Source organism: Myxine glutinosa, chromosome 3 (genome assembly GCF_964187855.1).
Source record: "Myxine glutinosa chromosome 3, kmMyxGlut1.1, whole genome shotgun sequence".
NCBI classification, from domain to species: domain Eukaryota; kingdom Metazoa; phylum Chordata; class Myxini; order Myxiniformes; family Myxinidae; genus Myxine; species Myxine glutinosa.
Window position 1 is genome coordinate 118,983,159 of NC_136263.1, and position 22,002 is coordinate 119,005,160.

At 45.1% G+C, this 22,002-nt stretch overlaps 1 protein-coding gene across 3 annotated transcripts in view; it reads right to left on the reverse strand.

Moving 5' to 3' along the window:
- The window catches only part of LOC137423243 (homeodomain-interacting protein kinase 2), a 143,112-nt gene extending 126,988 nt beyond the window's left edge, over positions 1-16,124 (reverse strand). The window contains exon 1 of one of the 3 annotated variants that reach the window (XM_068110166.2): positions 15,872-16,124. In XM_068110166.2, the coding sequence (XP_067966267.2) occupies positions 15,872-15,890 (19 nt within the window). In that variant the 5' untranslated portion in view covers positions 15,891-16,124. Of the gene's footprint in view, positions 1-1,036; positions 1,162-15,871 lie in introns of those variants that run through there. The other 2 variants (XM_068110165.2, XM_078774496.1) reach the window with 2 other exon arrangements.
- Positions 16,125-22,002: the final 5,878 nt, after the last annotated feature.

Consider the following 22,002-nt stretch of genomic DNA (forward strand, 5'->3'; position numbering starts at 1 on the left):
TCATTGTTGGTATTGAATTACAATTGATGTTGACAAGAAATTGATGTGCCCTTTCAATTCGGTAGACAAGTGGTTTGGTTAATCTCCTTGAGTTTTTTGGATAACTTTTATACCATTAATCAAAGCAAAATAGACAAAGTCAAAAGAAACTAGAGCTTCCAGGGAAGCAGAACTCAACTGAACTGACTGGACAACTTTAAAGTAGGTCAGTTGTCTGTACTAGATTTGACTTAAATGAAAAGCCAACAACATTGTGTAATAATTTTAAGGTCCTTGTATGGTGGCCATTTTGTGACGGATCGGGTTGGAATGCAATAGCAACCTACCTTGTGTGGCAAGGGTTAAACATTCTAAGTTTGATCAAAATCTTTTAATATTTGTGGACGCTAGAGTGTTAACGTCGTTTTCATGACCAAAAACAAAATGGTCGCCTAAGTCCGCCATTTTTCAACGGATCGGGCTGAAATGTAATAACAAACTGGTCCTTGGGGTAAGGATGCTGCATGTCAAGTTTGATCAGAATCGGTTGATATTTGTGGACGCTGGAGTGTTAACGTCGAAAAGTTAACGGACGACAGATGACAGACGACGACGACAGACGACAGACGACGGACGCCGGAGGGTTCAGTATGTGATGAACTGTCCAGTTGAGTTAAAAACAACATTTTCAGAAACAAAAATCGAATTTCAAGAACTGAGCATTGATAGATGTCATCTTTATTTAATTATTCACTCTACACCCATGTATGAAAGAAATATGCCATTAATCAGCAAGTGAAACTTCAGTGGACTAGCAAATATGGCAATATCAATGGAGGTCACCACATATTGCCCACATTTGGTCAAAACTAGTACGTGATATCACATGTGTGTTTTATAAATGATAATGGACCCCAAAATACTTTTATACTAAATAAATGATTACCATACTCAGTGGTGTTTTGGTTAGAGCATCCGCTTTGAGTTCAGGAGCTCGGACGTTTCATTGTGACCACAGCTGAGTCACATCAAAGATTTTTGAAATTGTACTCCTTACCTGATGCTCAGAATTTGGTGTTGGCTTCGCGGATAGGGTGCTGGCTTGGGCTCTTAGGATCCTGGGTTCAAATCCCGGTCAATCGCTGAATTAATGCCAGGGGGGTTGACTCAGCCTGTCATCCTTCTGAGGTCAGCAAATTGAGTACCAGTTCTCACTGGTAATCCCCTGTGTGTCACAAGAGGCGACTAACAGGGTTGGCGGCAGGAAGGGCATCCGGCTGTAAAACATTGCTTCAAAAAAAGGACCATGGTGCCCGAAAAAGGCCAACCCCTGCTCTGCGGGGAAAAATGGCCTCGAAAGGTGGTTCGTTCTTATTTTTATATACACATGCATGACAAAAAAGATGTTCATTTAACATCGTACAATAAAGATAGCATCAGAACTACTGTTTCTTCAGACGGCCTTCAATAAAAGAACAAGGATGACCGCACTCTGGTCACAACCTGCAACAAAATCAGGTAACGGGCCGATTAGGAATTGCGCATTTAAAGCAATCTTAAATGATGAACAGTGCAATTGCGAAAAACACATTTAATGCGCTATTAAAAGATTAACTCGACACTTCTCATCCATGTTACCCACCCCACGTTTATATCAGAACGAGCTGATTCATCACATGGTCACGGACTGCTTAACCCCAATATTGGGCTGCTCAAGCATTAATTACGTAACCCTATTTTTAAAATAATTTGCGTAACATATCGCTTGACTACATAACATATCGCTTGATTACGTAACATATCGCTTGATTACGTAACATATCGCTTGATTAGGTAACATATCGCATGATTACGTAACATATCACTTGATTACGTATCATATCACTTGATTACGTAACATCGCTTGATTACATAACATATCGCTTGATTACGTAACATATCGCTTGATTACACAACATATCGCTTGATTACGTAACATATCGCTTGATTACGTAACATATCGCTTGATTACACAACATATCGCTTGAATATGTAACATATCGCTTGATTATGTAACATAATGCTCGACTACATAACATATCGCTTGATTACATAACATATCGCTTGATTACGTAACATAATGCTTGATTACGCAACATAATGCTTGATTACGCAACATAATGCTTGATTACGCAACATAATGCTTGATTACGCAACATAATGCTTGATTACGCAACATAATGCTTGATTACGCAACATAATGCATGATTACGCAACATAATGCTTGATTACGCAACATAATGCTTGATTACGTAACATAATGCTTGATTATGCAACATAATGCTTGATTACGCAACATAATGCTTGATTACGCAACATAATGCTTGATTATGTAACATAATGCTTGATTACGCAACATATCACTTGATTACGCAACATAATGCTTGATTACGTAACCGTGTATGTAAGGTACGTAATGTAATGCTTAATTACCGTGTGTTCTGTCAGGATTCATTACGTAACATAATGCTTGATTACCGTGTGTTCTGACAGGCTTCATTACGTAACGTAATGCTTGATTACCGTGTGTTCTGACAGGCTTCATTACGTAATGTAATGCTTAATTACCGTGTGTTCTGACAAGCTTGATTACGTAATGTAATCCTTAATTACCGTGTGTCCTGACAGGCTTAATTACGTAATGTAATGCTTAATTACCGTGTGTTCTGACAAGCTTGATTACGTAATGTAATGCTTAATTACCGTGTGTTCTGACAAGCTTGATTACGTAATGTAATGCTTAATTACCGTGTGTTCTGACAGGCTTCATTACGTAATGTAATGCTTAATTACCGTGTGTTCTGACAAGCTTGATTACGTAATGTAATGCTTAATTACCGTGTGTTCTGACAGGCTTCATTACGTAATGTAATGCTTAATTACCGTGTGTTCTGACAAGCTTGATTACGTAACGTAATGCTTGATTACCGTGTGTTCTGACAGGCTTCATTACGTAATGCAATGCTTAATTACCGTGTGTTCTGACATGCTTCATTACGTAATGCAATGCTTAATTACCGTGTGTTCTGACCTGCTTCATGACGTAATGTAATGCTTAATTACCGTGTGTTCTGACATGCTTAATTACCGTGTGTTCTGACATGCTTCATTACGTAATGTAATGCTTAATTACCGTGTGTTCTGACATGCTTCATTACGTAATGTAATGCTTAATTACCGTGTGTTCTGACATGCTTCATTAAGTAATGCAATGCTTAATTACCGTGTGTTCTGACATGCTTGACTACGTAACGTAATGCTTGATTACCGTGCATTCTGAAGTACCGTGCATTCTGACAGGTTTGATGAGGCAAAATTAAAAAAAAAATCCAGTTGACCCTCCCCGGCCCGCTTCCTTTTTTTAAACCACCTCCTCTTTTATTTATTATTTTGTCAAATATCCTGAAAAAAAATCCATATCTTTGTGTACGACTCTTGCACCATTCTTTGAATCGATCCTTTTCCCGATGTTAATAGCGAGTTTTTACAGCTTCGACCGAGCCGCTACACAGGGAGCTGTACTGCCGCGTTCTGTTCACTGTCCTGACATATCATATACGCGATATGCGAGCAATATCTGATCTGTGTACATGTCTGCATACGTAAGTTCCATCGCAGCCACTGCAGTAAAGTTTAGTGCACGCTTCCAATTTAAATGATGCAAAATATGGCTGGTTTTAAAACTGGACAGGAATCGCTTGCCATGCAGTGACAATAGCCTGCTGCAATTCACGCACAGAGGTCGGCTGCTGGTCCAAGTGGTAGATTTGACGCGTTAATTCTGCCCACAAATTCTCTATCGGATTCATATCCGGGGACATGGCAGGCCACTCCATATGCTCTACACCACGGTCAGCAAGAAAGTGTTGGATCATACGAGCACGATGAGGCCGTGCATTGGCATCTTGGAAGACAAAGTTTCCTCGAAAGGCTGCACGAGCAAATGGAAGCAATGTTTCTTCCAGAATGGCCCTGTACTTGAACTGGTTCAGGTTTCCATTCAGAACAACCAGGTCAGTTTTGCCCCCAGCATGAAAAGCAGCCCAAACGGTCACCCCACCACCTCCAGCTTGGACACTTGGCACTATACAATCTTTGTTGTAGGCTTCATGCACTTGTCTGCGCACTCAGACGTGGCCATCTTGACGATAGACCAGAAATCTAGACTCGTCACTGAAGATCACGTGATTCCAGTGTCCTGGCTGCCATTGACGGTGCTCTCTGGCCCAATGCAATCGGTGCTGCTGGTGTTGTCTGGTCAGGTGTGGCTTTCTCAGGGGACGCCTGGCACGATAGCCTGCTTGAACCAGTCGTTGGTTGACTAGCCTTCTGGATACAGGCACATTTGTCAGTTGCTGCCACTCAGCCCTAAGCCGATTAGCTGACTTGGTACGGCCATTGCGGACTAACCGGTGCAACTGGCGCTCATCCCTCCTTGTGGTTCTGCGGGGACGTCCTGGCCTCGATATTGGAGTAGGGACACCCCTCTGAGCATTTCGTTTCAGGATCTTTGACACCTGACCTTGAGTGATGCCATACTGCCGAGCAATAGCACGCTGTTTCATGCCGTAATTTCGTAAAGCCACCACTCCATGACAAACAGCATTGTCGAGTTGACGGACCATCTCCAGAGGAAGCGGCAATAACTTTTGGAGACGTGCAGCAGTGGTTTTCCACTAATACAGAACGCAACAACCCTTGTATACCCGACTGTGAAGCCAATCATCAAATGTACCTGTCCTTACATTTTGTCACGCCACCTGTGATATAATCCTGTTGTTGACTTCTTGCTGCGACAGACAATCAGTGACATGGTTCTTTTAACAAATAAATCACCAAAGTGTAAAAGAAACTCACCAGATTGATATACTGAGTTAAGAAAGTAAACCCAAGTCAAGAAAAAAAAATAATTCCATATTAAATGCCAAGTCTGTAAAAAGATGGCATAGCCAATAATTTACGTATGAAGTGTGTAGTTTTTCTGTATTCTGCCAAACATTTATATTTCTTTAGAACTGTGGATTGTCTTTTGAATAGGCCTAGTGAGTGTGTAGGTGATGTGTCGGGTATATGACCCACGTCATGATATTTGTTTGGAAGTAGAAAACTGACATGTCTGGTACATTATTTGTGTTTTTTGGGGGGAGGGTGCCTGTCCCGGTGGTTAAAAAATGGCATGCCATGTACATGGTGGACATTCTGAAAAAAAGAACAACAAATAAAAAGGGCTTCCTCCTTCCGTTTAAAAAAAAAAATCCGGATGATCAACTGTTTTTTTTTATTTTAGAGGGGTCAATATATGGTTGAACCCCAAAAAAATTGATACAAAAGGTTTTTCAATGGATTCTGGTACCATTGGGCATGCTAAATAACATACTAAAAATCTAGTAACATCTGACTTCCGGAAAGGGGTAATTTTCAAGATGGCGTCCAAGATGGCCACCAGGAGCTTAAAATGGCCATATCTCAATTATTATTCAACCTAGAAAGGTGGTTTTGGTGTCTAACCCTAGGTTTTAGGGCCCAAGGAATCCAATTGAATCAATAAAATTACCATCAGTTAATTATTTATTGACAAGTCCAAGATGGCATCCCAAGGTGACATCCTGATCCACTAAAATGGCTCTGTCGAATAGTAGTCAACCTAGAGAGATTTTTTCAGTGTGTATACCTAGGTTTAAGGCACCCAGGACATCATCAAAATTACTTAAATAAGCACAAAGTAATCAGGTAATCCAGTAAGCCAGGTTTACCAGCCCATTAGGCATTTGTTGTGTTATACAGTTAGTCACTATTCATCGTCATCCTCCGACTCCTCTGGAAGAAACTTGTTATGTGGACAGAAGACAGACCAGAGTATCCCTAGGCACAAAACAACAGAACTGAATGTTGTAGAGAAGTCAAAGGTTGCGATAATAAATCATCGTTTTGCCAAACACCTTCGCCGAGACATCACATTCACAGAACTTCAGAGTTTCACTGAATGTGACATGAAGGTTGATCTGCTTTGGGAGTTGTCGTTCAACTTCAAACAGGCCACACCAGGTTGGCAGGGGATGATGCACATTATTTATCAGGGAAACAAACACCCAGGCCAGTCTTCAGTCAGGTATCTACCGATGATAGACATGTACTCGGGGGACAAGACGTGCATTCTGTCAACATTGGAGTTCCTTTCTGGTCTTGCGTCCAAGCACCACCTTGCCCCAGTAGTTACATTCGACCAGCCCCGATATTGGAAGGCGACAGAAATAATCCTGGATTCACCACCAGACAGCCACCTAAAATCCATTGTCCTGCTGCTAGGCTGCTTTCACACGTTTATGAATTTGCTAGCAGCGATTGGTACACTGATGGAGGGCACAGGACTTAAGGACATTCTAGAGGTAGTCTATGGTGGAAATGCCGTAGCCCATATGATGACAGGCAAATCGGTTCAGAGAGCATTCCGTGGCCGTCTTCTTGTAGACAAATGTCTTAACCGTATGATAGTGTCAGAGATGGCAGATGATCGTCCCGAATTTGTAGCTGCTCTTGTAGACGATATGGACAACCATGTACTACTGCCTGTGGACCGTGCCAACTTGAAGAATGTGACAATCCACATAACAAGTTTCTTCCAGAGGAGTCGGAGGATGACGATGAATAGCGACTAACTGTATAAGACAACAAATGCCTAATGGGCTGGTAAACCTGGCTTACTGGATTACCTGATTACTTTGTGCTTATTTAAGTAATTTTGATGATTTCCTGGGTGCCTTAAACCTAGGTATACACACTGAAAAAATCTCTCTAGGTTGACTACTATTCGACAGAGCCATTTTAGTGGATCAGGATGTCACCTTGGGATGCCATCTTGGACTTGTCAAGAAATAATTAACTGATGGTAATTTTATTGATTCAATTGGATTCCTTGGGCCCTAAAACCTAGGGTTAGACACCAAAACCACCTTTCTAGGTTGAATAATAATTGAGATATGGCCATTTTAAGCTCCCGGCAGCCATCTTGGACGCCATCTTGAAAATGACCCCTGTCCGGAAGTCAGATGTTACCAGATTTTTAGTATGTTATTTAGCATGCCCAATGGTACCAGAATCCATTGAAAACCTTTTGTATCAATTTTTGGGGGGTTAGGTGAGTTTTTTTCGTATATTGACCCTACTATTTGGCTTTAAAACATACTATTATTCGACATATGATTAGATTCTTCGGGGTCCTTCATCGTGAGTAACACTCTACCCAAATAAAGCCAATGGAAAGCTGACACAATAAACCCGGGCAGTGCATAATCATCAGTGGCCTGCAGGTCTAACGTGTTTGGTCCATCAGAAAAACAAGATGGCGGCCATATCATTTGTGTCAGAGTGGGTGGGTGGAGTCAAGCGACAGATGTGGGTGTGCTGCAGCAGCTGTCTGACAAATGGGTGCACATTTCAAAAATCAACCCCCAACAATAACCCCAACAACAACGACCGCAAAGCGAAACTCTTGTAGACTGCAACATGTCGCAGGTAAAAATGTGCAAGTCTTTTGGCAAAAGCACAAAAGCATCTCGGAGGCGCACGGCAATACCGCCCTGGAGGCTGTTTACTTATTTGGCCTGGGGGTGGTGTACTTTGAGTGTATCTATGCTTATCGAAAAGTACCTTTCCTATGTATTTGCAAATAGAGGATGTTTTTTTTAAGCTGTGTTTCAACAACTCCAAACACATGCTCCCAAAGGGAGTGTGTTTCAAGCATCTCCACAACCACCCTCCTCCTCCCCTCTTTCAATCTCCTTAAATACCCCCTCCAAAATATTTAAATGTAATTCCTCCAAGAAGATAAACAGTTTGCTACCTCAACTTCCTGCGACTAGGAAAAGGTTAGGTTGATTTGACATGAAACAAAAGATGTGTGTACGTTTGGTAATTTTGCATCACCATCAGGTATCTGTGTTGTATAACCAACGCAGCAGAATTCAAGTAGAGTACACAGCAGAATTCAAGTAGAGTACATAGCCTGGGAATAATTGAAGTACAAGAAAAAAATTGCTTATGTCATGGATCATGTCGGGGTAGGGGTGAAGGGAGGGGCATGGGGGCAAGGGAGGGGGAGGGGAGGGGGAGAGGAGGGGAGGGGGGAAGGGGAGAGGGTAGGGTGGAGGGAGAAGGGAGGGGGAAGGGTAGGGGGAGGGGGAGGGGGGAAAGGGAGGGGGAGCGGTAGGGAGGGGGAGGAGGGAAGGGGAGGGGGGAGGGGGAGGAGGGAGGGGGAGGGGGAAGGGGAGGGGGAGGGGGGAGGCGGGATGGGGGATGGGGGGAGGGGAGTGGGGGGAGGGGAGGGGAACGGGGGGAGGGGAGGAGAGGGGGGAGGGGAGTGGGGGGAGGGGAGGGGAACGGGGGGGGGGAGGGGAGGAGAGGGGGGCATATGAAAGCAAATGTGGCAAATGACAAGGGAGAACGAGAACGGCACTCAGTGGAGATCAAACCTCCGCCTGGTTGGCCATATCACTCAATGGTGAGAAATCACTTTAAAAATTATACTAGCTGGATCCGGATCCGGATCTTCACCAAAATTGAATCGAATCTTACTTGTCACATACACAACCGGTCCAACAAGGCTCGTCCAAATCCATCCATAAATTTTGAGATATCCTGCTATGTATCGTTTTTGGCCCTATCTCCCAATGGTGAAGAATCACTTAAAGATTAAATAATTCTCATATCCGAATCCATATTCAGATCTTCACCAAAATCGAATCGTCCTTGTCAGACACCCACCCAACCGGGCCACCAAGGTTCGTCCAAATCCATCCATAACTTTTTGAGATATCCTGCTATGTATCGTTTTTGGCCCTATCTGCAAATGGTGAAGAATCATTTTAAAAATTATAGTAGACGGATCCGAATCCGGATCTTCACCAACATCTAATCATTTCGTCCTTGTCACATCCGCTACATCTCTGCTAAATTTTGGCCGAAACGGTCCACAACTTTTTGAGATATTTTGTTCACAAACGGACAGACACGGACAAACAGCTGTTCACCACCATCTCTTATCTTCCCCCATCCAAAACCTTGATCTTTTCTACCCCCATTAATACATCCCAAATCCACCTCTTTCAATCTCCGACTTCATTCCTGAAATTCCTAGTCGTATCAATTTGTTGCTCTCTCTCAGGCAATTTGTTTTATACCGTGTACCCCTTCGCTCCCCCTCCCGACGCTCTCCCCAACCCCCAGCCCTCTCCTTCCACAGATCTCCCGATGTCCCTGTTCTCCACTGTTGTGCTTGTGTGCTTCCCTCTCTCTCCCTCCCATCTTGCCTCCCCTTCCCTTTATAGTTTTACTTGTCCATTTATGTTTTTTGCGTTTTATGTGCTAATATGTGTTTCATGTGCTAGCGAGCCTCGATCATGTATGCAAAAAAACCAAAAATAAAATAAAATAAAAATAAAAACAGACAGGGATGAAAATATATCCTCCATCCATCTTTGGTGGTGGAGGTAACAACACAGAGCACTTAACAATGCAGAGCATCACTGGGGTTTATACATTACTAACATTAGTAAATCTGTTGTTGAGGCTGTTGAGGCATTAGTAAATCACGCTGTTGAGGCCAAAGCTTTCAGAATCATTGGAATCTCCTGCGATGTAGTCAACACCGAGGGCCTTTCACTCACTCACCGCAGGCAGGTTGGTGGTCTTTCTGTCTTCTACCGACTCCTCTCCGGCCTTGCTCCCCCAGCTCTCTCTGTGCTCTGTCCCCCCAATATTCCTTCAGGTCACACAAGATCTGCCTGCAACCCTCTTATGGTTAAACTGCCAAAGTCTAGGCTCTCTGCTCACCTTCACTCTTTCATTCCCCTTTTCTCCCGCCTCTGGAACAAACTCCCCCACTCCCTTCAATCCCACTCCTCCCTCCAGGTCTTTAAAACAGCTGTTCACCACCATCTCTTATCTTCCCCCATCGAAAACCTTGATCTTTTCTACCCCCGGTAATTCACCCCAGAGTCCTTGCAGTGTTCATATGTTTTATTCCTCTCCCACCTCCCCCCAAGTCCTCCCGATGTCCCTGCTCTCAAATGTTGTGTTTGTGTCCTTCCCCCTCTCTCCCCATCTTGTCTGCCGCTCCCCTTGTTTTTTGTGTTTTGTGTGTCGGTTTGTCTTTTTGTGTGATTAATGTTAGCTCTTTCACGAGCCTCGATCTTGTATACAAAAAAAAAAAAAAAAATCTGAGAAAGAACAATGTATATCAAAGTAGATCTTCATGTGGACTCACACACTCACTGACATACGCGCAGATTATAACAGCCTCCCCCATCCCTCTCGGAACGGACAGGGATAACAAGTTGTAGATCAGTACAGCAGTTATAAACAAAAGAGTTACTGTTGTGTTGCTAAATAATGAACAGTTACAAAAAATGCTACACTGTGTCACCTTTAGGCCCAAAAGAGATAAAATTGGAATGGTGTCCATTTGCACGAATGGACAAACTAACACAGTGGAATTCAACCTCATTAGAAATGCCTACGAGGCAGTGAGTACCCAGGACAGGTGAGGTGCCAGGTACGAAGCATATCAACCACAAACTGTGTGAGCATGAGAAGTACTTCACAAATTGAGAAAGCCTCTTTGGTCTTTGCTTGCAGATAAACCAATGCCAAAGAAAGAAACCTACAACAAAATAATGAGAAAAACGTGTCGCCTTCATGGATAATAAGCAAAACCACAGCTAGTTTTGGACCAAATAATGAAATGACTCAAAGGATGACCCAGTACCTGCGATCTGGGGCCTTACCATGTTAGTGCTTCCATTAAAGACATAACTGCCTCCGGTGTTCGCTAGTTTTTTCTTGCCACCCGTTTCTTCTATTCCTGCTTATTTTAGAAGCTGTTCCACTAACGCTTGGTATCTCTTGCTCATTTCCTGCGGTTTGATCCTATCTTGACCATCTTCCGCCTCTGTGTTTCTTCCCAGCTGCGGAGTTTCACATTTCCCGCACTCCCTTTGTTCCTCCCAACTCCATCCATAAAGTCCTTCCTTTTGAACCCTGTGTACGTCATAACTCATGCTGATCTTTTCCTTGTCTACGTAAGACCATGGACGAATACGGTTCTTCTTCAGTCCGCTTTACTCTCATATTCCTTACGGGTTCGTACAGTAACTCCACTTGTAAAAATTCCCTCCTGTGTAAGTTAGCCAATTTTCTCTCATTATCCCTTTCTCCCCGCGGCTGAGCACTTCTCTGGTCCGTACACCTGAGACGTGCATGGAAAGTAACAAAAAAACAACTTTGGCTTCCATACTTAATACAACAAGTCCACCAAAAACAAGTAATTATATAAAACCAGCAGCATATCAAATCGATTCCCACAATACATTCCAATGTAGTACATCATACAAGAAGATGGATTTCAATGTCACAAAGTGAAGGGACATTGACCACCTGCTCTGTATCGTTTTGACCACCTGCATCATCCAGTGATCCAGAAGAGAAAAAAGGGATTGGTTGATTTGCAGAGGTCGCCAACATTATACTACTGGATTACTACTCCAGCCTGGGCACAAGATTTACACGGACGATGGTCAGTATAATACATTAATCGCCCTATCACCTGCACACCCATATGGGTAAATCACCAGAAAATATATAATTAACAATACCAGGTGGGGATAATGACGCCCAGTTGTCAAAACAATTTATGGAATTAAATACAGCGTCAAAAATACATGGATTGAGCACAAGAGATTTTTATTACCAGAGTTTACAATCTGCGAGTCGTTGGTGCATGGTCGGGCATGCATTCGTGCTGCTACAGTAACACTCCCTACGATACCATCACCACAGTGACACTTTCGACAACACAGTCGCTGCAGTAACACTCTCGACAACAATACCATGAGGAGAATACTATTCAACGCCACCATCTCCACACTAACACTCCACAGCGAAACCATCGCGACAGTAACACTAAACCACACCATCATTGTAGTAACACTAAATAACACCATCATTATAGGAACACTAAACAACACCATCGCTACAGTAACACTAAACCACACCATCATTATAGTAACACAAAACAACACCATCGCTACAGTAACACTCACCCACACCATCACTACAGTAACACTCCCCCACACCATCGCTACAGTAACACTAAACCACACAATCGCTACAGTAACACTAAACCACACAATCGCTGCAGTAACACTAAGCCACACCATCACTACAGCAACACGAAACCACACCATCACTATAGTAACACTAAACCACACCATCACTACAGTAACACTCGCCCACACCATCACTACAGCAACAATAAACCACACCATCACTACAGTAACACTCACCAACACCATCACTACAGTAACACTCCCCCACACCATCTCTACAGTAACGCTAAACCACACCATCGCTACAGTAACACTAAACCACACCATCGCTACAGTAACACTAAGCCACACCATCACTACAGTAACACTAAACCACACCATCACTATAATAACACTAAACCACACCATCACTACAATAACACTCACCCACACCATCACTACAGCAAAACTAAACCACACCATCACTACAGTAACACTAAACCACACCATCACGAGAGTAACACCAACAGACACCATCACTACAGTAACACTCACCCACACCATCACTACAGTAACTCACCCACACCATCATTGTAGTAACACTAAACAACACCATCATTATAGGAACACTAAACAACACGATCGCTTCAGTAACACTAAACCACACCATCACTATAATAACACTAAACCACACCATCACTACAATAACACTCACCCACACCATCACTACAGCAAAACTAAACCACACCATCACTACAGTAACACTAAACCACACCATCACGAGAGTAACACCAACAGACACCATCACTACAGTAACACTCACCCACACCATCACTACAGTAACACTCACCCACACCATCACTACAGTAACACTCGCCCACACCATCACTACAGTAACACTCACCCACACCATCACTACAGTAACACTCACCCACACCATCACTACAGTAACACTCACTCACACCATCACTACAGTAATGCTAAACCACACCATTTCTACAGTAACACTCACCCACACCATCACTACAATGACACTCACCCACACCATCACGACAGTAACACTCACCCACACCATCACGACAGTAACACTCACCCACACCATCACTACAGTAACACTCACCCACACCATCACTACAGTAACACTCACCCACACCATCAGTACAGTAACACTCACTCACACCATCACTACAGTAACATTCACCCCATCGCTACAGTACGGTAACACAAAACCACACCATCGCTACAGTAACACTAAACCGCACCATCACTACAATAACACTCACCCACACCATCACTACAGTAACACTCCCACACACCATCACTACAGTAACACTCGCCCACACCATCACTACAGTAACACTCACCCACACCATCACTACAGTAACGCTAAACCACACCATCGCTACAGTACGGTAACACTAAACCACACCATCGCTACAGTAACACTAAACCACACCATCACGACAGTAACACTCACCCACACCATCACTACAGTAACACTCACCCACACCATCACTACAGTAACACGCACCCACACCATCACTACATTAACACTCGCCCACACCATCACTACAGTAACACTCACCCACACCGTCACTACAGTAACACTCACCCACACCGTCACTGCAGTAACACTCACCCACACCATCACTACAGTAACACTCGCCCACACCATCACTATAGTAACACTCACCCACACCATCACTACAGTAACACTCACCCACACCATCACTACAGTAACACTCACCCACACCGTCACTACAGTAACACTCATCCACACCGTCACTACAGTAACACTCACCCACACCATCACTACAGTAACACTCGCCCACACCATCACTACAGTAACACTCACCCAGACCATCGTCCATCACTACAGTAACGCTAAACCACACCATCGCTACAGTACGGTAACACTAAACCACACCATCGCTACAGTAACACTAAACCACACCATCACTACAGTAACACTCACCCACACCATCACTACAGTAACGCTAAACCACACCATTGCTACAGTAACACTCACCCACACCGTCACGACAGTAACACTCACCCACACCATCACTACAGTAACACTCACCCACACCATCAGTACAGTAACACTCACTCACACCATCACTACAGTAACATTCACCCCATCGCTACAGTACGGTAACACAAAACCACACCATCGCTACAGTAACACTAAACCACACCATCACTACAATAACACTCACCCACACCATCACTACAGTAACGCTAAACCACACCATTGCTACAGTAACACTCACCCACACCATCACTACAGTAAAACTCACACACACCATCACGACAGTAACACTCGCCCACACCATCACTACAGTAACACTCACCCAGACCATCACTACAGTAACGCTAAACCACACCATCGCTACAGTACGGTAACACTAAACCACACCATCGCTACAGTAACACTAAAGCACACCATCACTACAGTAACACTCACCCACACCATCACTACAGTAACGCTAAACCACACCATTGCTACAGTAACACTCACCCACACCATCACTACAGTGACACTCACCCACACCATCACGACAGTAACACTCACCCACACCATCACGACAGTAACACTCACCCACACCATCACTACAGTAACACTCACCCACACCATCAGTACAGTAACCCTCACTCACACCATCACTACAGTAACATTCACCCCATCGCTACAGTACGGTAACACAAAACCACACCATCGCTACAGTAACACTAAACCACACCATCACTACAGTAACACTCACCCACACCATCACTACAGTAACGCTAAACCACACCATTGCTACAGTAACGCTCACCCACACCATCACTACAGTAACACTCACCCACACCATCACTACAGTAACACTCACCCACACCATCACTACAGTAACACTCACCCACACCATCACTACAGTAACACTCGCCCACACCGTCACTACAGTAACACTCACCCCATCGCTACAGTACGGTAACACTAAACCACACCATCGCTACAGTATCACTAAAGCACACCATCACTACAGTAACACTCACCCACACCATCACTACAGTAACGCTAAACCACACCATTGCTACAGTAACACTCACCCACACCATCACTACAGTGACACTCACCCACACCATCACGACAGTAACACTCACCCACACCATCACGACAGTAACACTCACCCACACCATCGCTACAGTAACACTCACCCACACCATCAGTACAGTAACCCTCACTCACACCATCACTACAGTAACATTCACCCCATCGCTACAGTACGGTAACACAAAACCACACCATCGCTACAGTAACACTAAACCACACCATCACTACAGTAACACTCACCCACACCATTGCTACAGTAACACTCACCCACACCATCACTACAGTAACACTCACCCACACCATCACTACAGTAACGCTGGCACCGCCCGCAGCCCCGTGTTTGCCAAACGCGAGATTTCGCTGCTTTCACCGATGGTGAATAAAAGGATAAAAACGATGTTTTTGAGATCCTCATGCGAGGGAAGAGCCGGAGGTAAAAGTTCCCCTGGAGTCCCAGTGCGGGGATTCTCCATCAAACACGCTCGGGGTTTATTGTGCGCGGACGGAGCGTCGCGGCGGCACAAAGGAGGTGAAAGAGGTGCCGAGCCCGGGGATCCGTCCCTGAGGAGCGCGCTTACACCGAGCCGGCACCCAACCTGTCCCTCTTAGTCTTAGTCTGAGCGCCATCACCACCACCACCTGGTTACGCGAGGCCAAGGCGACCGTGCTCGAGACCCACCGTCGAAGATAGGGGCCATAGGTGCGACGGACTCATCGTTGCCGGCGCAGCCCACCGGCTGCCATGTTGCGGAGAAGCGCGGCTCTGGACCGTCCGGCTCGGCCCACGGCTTCACGGGGACCACCTAGTCCAGCGGCGGGCGAGGCGCGCTGAGCCCCGACCCGGAGTCCATGGACCCATGGAAGACGCTAGACAGGATGAAAAGCTAGCAGTCGAGCGGCATGTTAACGAGAAAGCTCACACGACGAACAAACGAGGCGCGGGCAGCGCTGGGGAGGGGACGAGAAGGCGGGACGGACGGCGGGAAGACTTGGAGGCCCGAAGGGAGGAGTGTGATGCTCGGAGGAGGGACCATCCAGTGAGCGCCAACCTCGGAAAAAGAGCGGCGCGACCCGCGCTTTGGGCCCACACGTCTCCAAAATACGTTTGTGGCAGATAAAGCTGTAATCAAATCAAAGGTAATCAAATGTATGTAATCAAATCTTTGATAAGACAAACAGAAACAACTGTTTGTACGAGTACAAAATGTCTTTCTTTGAAAGATTTAGTGGCGTTTCGAAGACGACGGCCAATTCTCGAGTCTGATATCAATGCAGTCGTGGCCCAGAATTCTTCTCATCCTGGCACTCATTGATTCAGGTCCTACTATGGGAGTAAATGTCCAGTCGTGGCCCAGAATTCTGCTCATCCTGGCACTCATTGATGAGGGTCCTACTATGGGTGTAAATGCCCAGTCGTGGTCCAGAATTCTGCTCATCCTGGCACTCATTGATTCAGGTCCTACTATGGGAGTAAATGCCCAGTCGTGGCCAAGAATTCTGCTCATCCTGGCACTCATTGATTCAGGTCCTACTATGGGTGTAAATGCCCAGTCGTGGCCCAGAATTCTGCTCATCCTGGCACTCATTGATTCAGGTCCGACTATGGGAGTAAATGCCCAGTCGTGGCCCAGAATTCTGCTCATCCTGCCACTCATTGATTCAGGTCCTACTATGGGAGTAAATGCCCAGTCGTGGCCCAGAATTCTGCTCATCCTGGCAATCATTGATGAGGGTCCTACTATGGGTGTAAATGCCCAGTCCTGGCCCAGAATTCTGCTCATCCTGGCACTCATTGATGAGGGTCCTACTATGGGAGTAAATGCCCAGTCGTGGCCCAGAATTCTGCTCATCCTGGCGCTCATTGATGAGGGTCCTACTATGGGAGTAAATGCCCAGTCGTGGCCCAGAATTCTGCTCATCCTGGCACTCATTGATTCAGGTCCTACTACGGGAGTAAATGCCCAGTCCTGGCCCAGAATTCTGTTCATCCTGGCACTCATTGATGAGGGTCCTACTGTGGGAATATATGCCCAGTCCTGGCCCAGAATTCTGCTCATCCTGGCTGATTCGGGTCCTACGATGGGAGTAAATGCCCAGTCCTGGCCCAGAATTCTGTTCATCCTGGCACTCATTGATGAGGGTCCTACTATGGGAGTAAATGCCCAGTCGTGGCCCAGAATTCTGGTCATCCTGACACTCATTGATTAGGGTCCTACTGTGGGAATATATGCCCAGTCCTGGCCCAGAATTCTGCTCGTCCTGGCACTCATTGATGAGGGTCCTACTGTGGGAGTAAATGCCCAGTCCTGGCCCAGAATTCTGTTGATCCTGACACTCGTTGATTATGGTCCTACTCTGGGAGTAAATGCCCAGTCCTGGCCGAGAATTCTGCTCGTCCTGGCACTCATTGATGAGGGTCCTACTGTGGGAGTAAATGCCCAGTCCTGGCCCAGAATTCTACTCATCCTGGCACTCGTTGATTCGGGTCCTACTATGGAAGTAAATGCCCAGTCCTGGCCCAGAATTCTGCTCGTCCTGGCACTCGTTGATTCGGGTCCGACTATGGGAGTAAATGCCCAGTCCTGGCCCAGAATTCTGGTCATCCTGACACTCATTGATGAGGGTCCTACTGTGGGAGTAAATGCCCAGTCCTGGTCCATAATTATGGTCATTCTGACACTCATTGATGAGGATCCTACTGTGGGAGTAAATGCCCAGTCCTGGCCCAGAATTCTGCTCATCCTGGCACTCATTGATGAGGGTCCTACTGTGGGAGTAAATGCCCAGTCCTGGCCCAGAACTCTGCTTTCCTGGCACTCATTTGTTGAGGGTCCCACTTTGGGAGGAAATGGCCAGTCGTGGGCCGGTTCTGCTTCTGGCACTCATTGATTAGGGTCCCACTTTGGGAGGAAATGGCCAGTCGTGGGTTGGTTCTGCTTGTTCTGGCACTCATTGTTGAGGGTCCCACTTTGGGAGGAAATGGCCAGTCGTGGGCCGGTTCTGCTTGTTCTGGCACTCATTGATTAGGGTTCCACTTTGGGAGGAAATGGCCAGTCGTGGGCTGGTTCTGCTTGTTCTGGCACTCATTGATTAGGGTTCCACTTTGGGAGGAAATGGCCAGTCGTGGGCTGGTCCTGCTTGTTCTGGCACTCATTGATTAGGCTTCCACTTTGGGAGGAAATGGCCAGTCGTGGGCTGGTTTTGCTTGTTTTGGCACTCGTTGATTCGGATCCTACTATGGGAGTAAATGCCCAGTCCTGGCCCAGAATTCTGCTCATCCTCGCACTCATTGCTGAGGGTCCCACTATGGGAGGAAATGGCCAGTCTTGGCTCGGTTTTCCTCGTCCTGGGACTCATTGATTGGGGTTCCACTTTGGGAGGAAATGGCCATCATGACTCACATTGCTTTTCCGTGACTCAGATTGCTTTTCCGCGTGACGAATGGCATTATCACCTTGTGTACAATCTTATCGAACCATGACAACCGTACAGTTCACGACACAGAACACTTGTACATGGTCGGCTACTTGTAGAGTTATTAAACTGTTAAAAGGTGGCGCTCAGCTATCGCGTGCCAATTAGGTAACCACACCTTAGTACACACTTTACACTCAAAATTGACAAAACTTACCTACAGTGAGAAAGTGCATTGTAGTCCCTGATGAAGACAACAGTGTATTTCCACAATTTCTGACCAACCCCTAATTTGGATTTTTGACAACCTTTGTTGTGTTTGGTTAGAATTTGGGGGTTTATTATGTTCGCATTTACCAAAATATAGCTTGGTGTTGGCTTAACGGTTAAGGTGGCTGGCTTGAGATCTCAGGGTCTTGATTTCAAGCCCCTGTCATGCCATTCAATTAACACCAGGTGGGTTGACTCAGCCTGTCATCCTTCCGAGGTCAGCAAAATGAGCACCAGCTCACAGTGAAGAATGAGCGATTCGAGTATCCTGCGTTGGAGTGGTCCCACCTGAGTTTTCTGCTGTATCCATCTTGTCCATCCTATGCATCCTCTCCTGCTCCTCATTCCTCCCCACACCCATTGTTTGTCCAAGTTTACCTCGATCTTGGCCTTCAACTCTGTTGGTGGTGTTTACCCCCCTCTCTCAACTGTCCATTGTGTCCTAATTAATTCAGTGTACTAATTCTAGCTCTTTCATGAGCCTCGACTATGTATACAAAAAAAAACCTAAAATAACTCAATCCCAAGGAACACGCATACATAAATCTACCATGTAAAACACAATGCCTGTGTGTGTTTGTACAGACGTCTGTCCCCCCTTCATACGGACGTTTTGAGTCGTGTTTAAAAGGCCATGTTCACTACGAATGTGTGTTCACTACGGTCTATCTTTGAGAATAAAACAAACTCGAAAAACATTTTCCATAAAAGAGTAATTATGTCTCTTCTTTTGGAATTGTAGACGGTGGCTTGCAAACCGAGCCTCAAGGTCGGTGTACAGAAGCATTTTTTTTAATGACAATAAATACAAGGTGCATGGAGGTGAAAATCACTGCACATGACGCAGAGTAAAACGAGTGTTCATTTACATCCGTAGGATGTTGAGTAAGTAAAAAAAAAAAAGGCATAAGCACACCTGACACTAGGCCGAGGCTTCAGACTTTGGCACGCTCACGAGGCTTCAGACTTTGGCACGCTCACGAGGCTTCAGACTTTGGCACGCTCACGAGGCTGCACCTTAGAGTAAACTGTTCCAACCCGTCATTTTTGATGGGCGAGTAAACTTTTCCAACCCGTCATTTTTTATGGGCGAGTAAACTGTTCCAACCCGTCATTTTTGATGGGTGAGTAAACTGTTCCAACCCGTCATTTTTTATGGGCGAGTAAACTGTTCCAACCCGTCATTTTTGATGGGTGAGTAAACTGTTCCAACCCGTCATTTTTTATGGGTGAGTAAACTGTTCCAACCCGTCATTTTTGATGGGCGAGTAAACTGTTCCAACCCGTCATTTTTGATGGGTGAGTAAACTGTTCCAACCCGTCATTTTTTATGGGTGAGTAAACTGTTCCAACCCGTCATTTTTTATGGGCGAGTAAACTGTTCCAACCCGTCATTTTTGATGGGCGAGTAAACTGTTCCAACCCATCATTTTTGATGGGTGAGTAAACTGTTCCAACCCATCATTTTTGATGGGTGAGTAAACTGTTCCAACCCGTCATTTTTGATGGGCGAGTAAACTGTTCCAACCCATCATTTTTGATGGGTGAGTAAACTGTTCCAACCCATCATTTTTGATGGGTGAGTAAACTGTTCCAACCCATCATTTTTGATGGGTGAGTAAACTGTTCCAACCCGTCATTTTTGATGGGTGAGTAAACTGTTCCAACCCGTCATTTTTGATGGGCGAGTAAACTGTTCCAACCCATCATTTTTGATGGGCTTCATACGAGTTCATATATAAGGATCATATAAGATTGACATGTATGTTCGACTTTGCTAAGAAAATGGCTAATTAAGTGAAGACTTCCCTATGAAGGTGGAATTATGAAAATACCATCCTGAATACAGACATTGCATCATTCCATTCTCATCATTCCAACCAGTAATTTATTGTTGCTGCAATTACTTTTTTTTGATAAATACTACAAAGAAAAGACGTGAGGTTTCTGATCCTTCATCTCCCTGTTCTATCTTCCAAAATCTCCCCACTCTCCCTGTTTCACAGACAAGCAAGTGAGCTTCTCACCCGTAAATGTGGAGAAGTTCATGGATGAACTTCACACCTCATGTATGATGTCCAACTAGCCCAGTGAGGATCAGCATTTCATCTTCAACAATTGTGCCTCTGTTCTGCCTTCTCTTTCTTTGCTCTTCTGTGGGTCGTTCTCAGAGGTTTGCCTTCCTGCTTTGTGAAAGATTGCAAATGGCACACAAATTCAACCAAAAGAGGGGTTCCAAGAAGGACCATCTGAACTACACACCAATCATCCAGCAGCCAATATCAACAATGAGATGAAATCGGTGACGGATCCCAGTTTTGTTTCTATTCTGGCCATTCTACCATAGGCTTACTCCTCTGGCTAATTTAGCAATGGATGGATGCCCTAAACCTCAAGATAAAAGTCAGGAAAATTTCCAGGGAAATAGCCTTTCTGGAAATTTCCACACGCGTTTATATCCCTGATCACTAAGATATGTCTTCCGATGGCATCCAATGTCCTCTTTTTTTCTTAAAGTTTTTCCCCATTCACACAAGAACCACATTGCTCCGGATGGTATTGTTTTTCCTCATCTTCCCTTGAAGGCTGCTGGCCTTTGGGATAAAGTGCTGGGTCCTCTCCTATTTCTGAGACTACGTTAATGACCTCTCTACCTCTCTGGAAAATCCTCAATACCAATACGGGACTTTTAAAATGATGTAATCTGCCCCAGAATGCTTGGCACACATGCGCAGAAACTCCTGGCAAAGGGGGTCATCAACAGGACAAGATTTACCCAAGGGCAACCGGGGCAAATGCCCCAGGGCCTCCACCACCCAATGTTGCAATGTTGTGCCCAAGTGTGGCAGTTTCAAGTACTACGAGAAACTAGTGGCGGAAACATGTGGCATTTCAGAGTGTGCTAAGGTTCAGAATCGTGTACGCTGATGCAACGTTCTTCTGGACGACACTACAACTGGTCATTGAACGACCTAATCAGGACTCTGCTTCTAGGCGTTTAAAAATCACCTCGTTTTTGCCAGTTATTGATAGCCTATTGAGTGCACTACAACAGCGAATAGTAAGCATATGAAGAGATCTGGGATTGGTTGGTTTCTTTAGAAAGCTGCACTAGCTGAGCTCCGA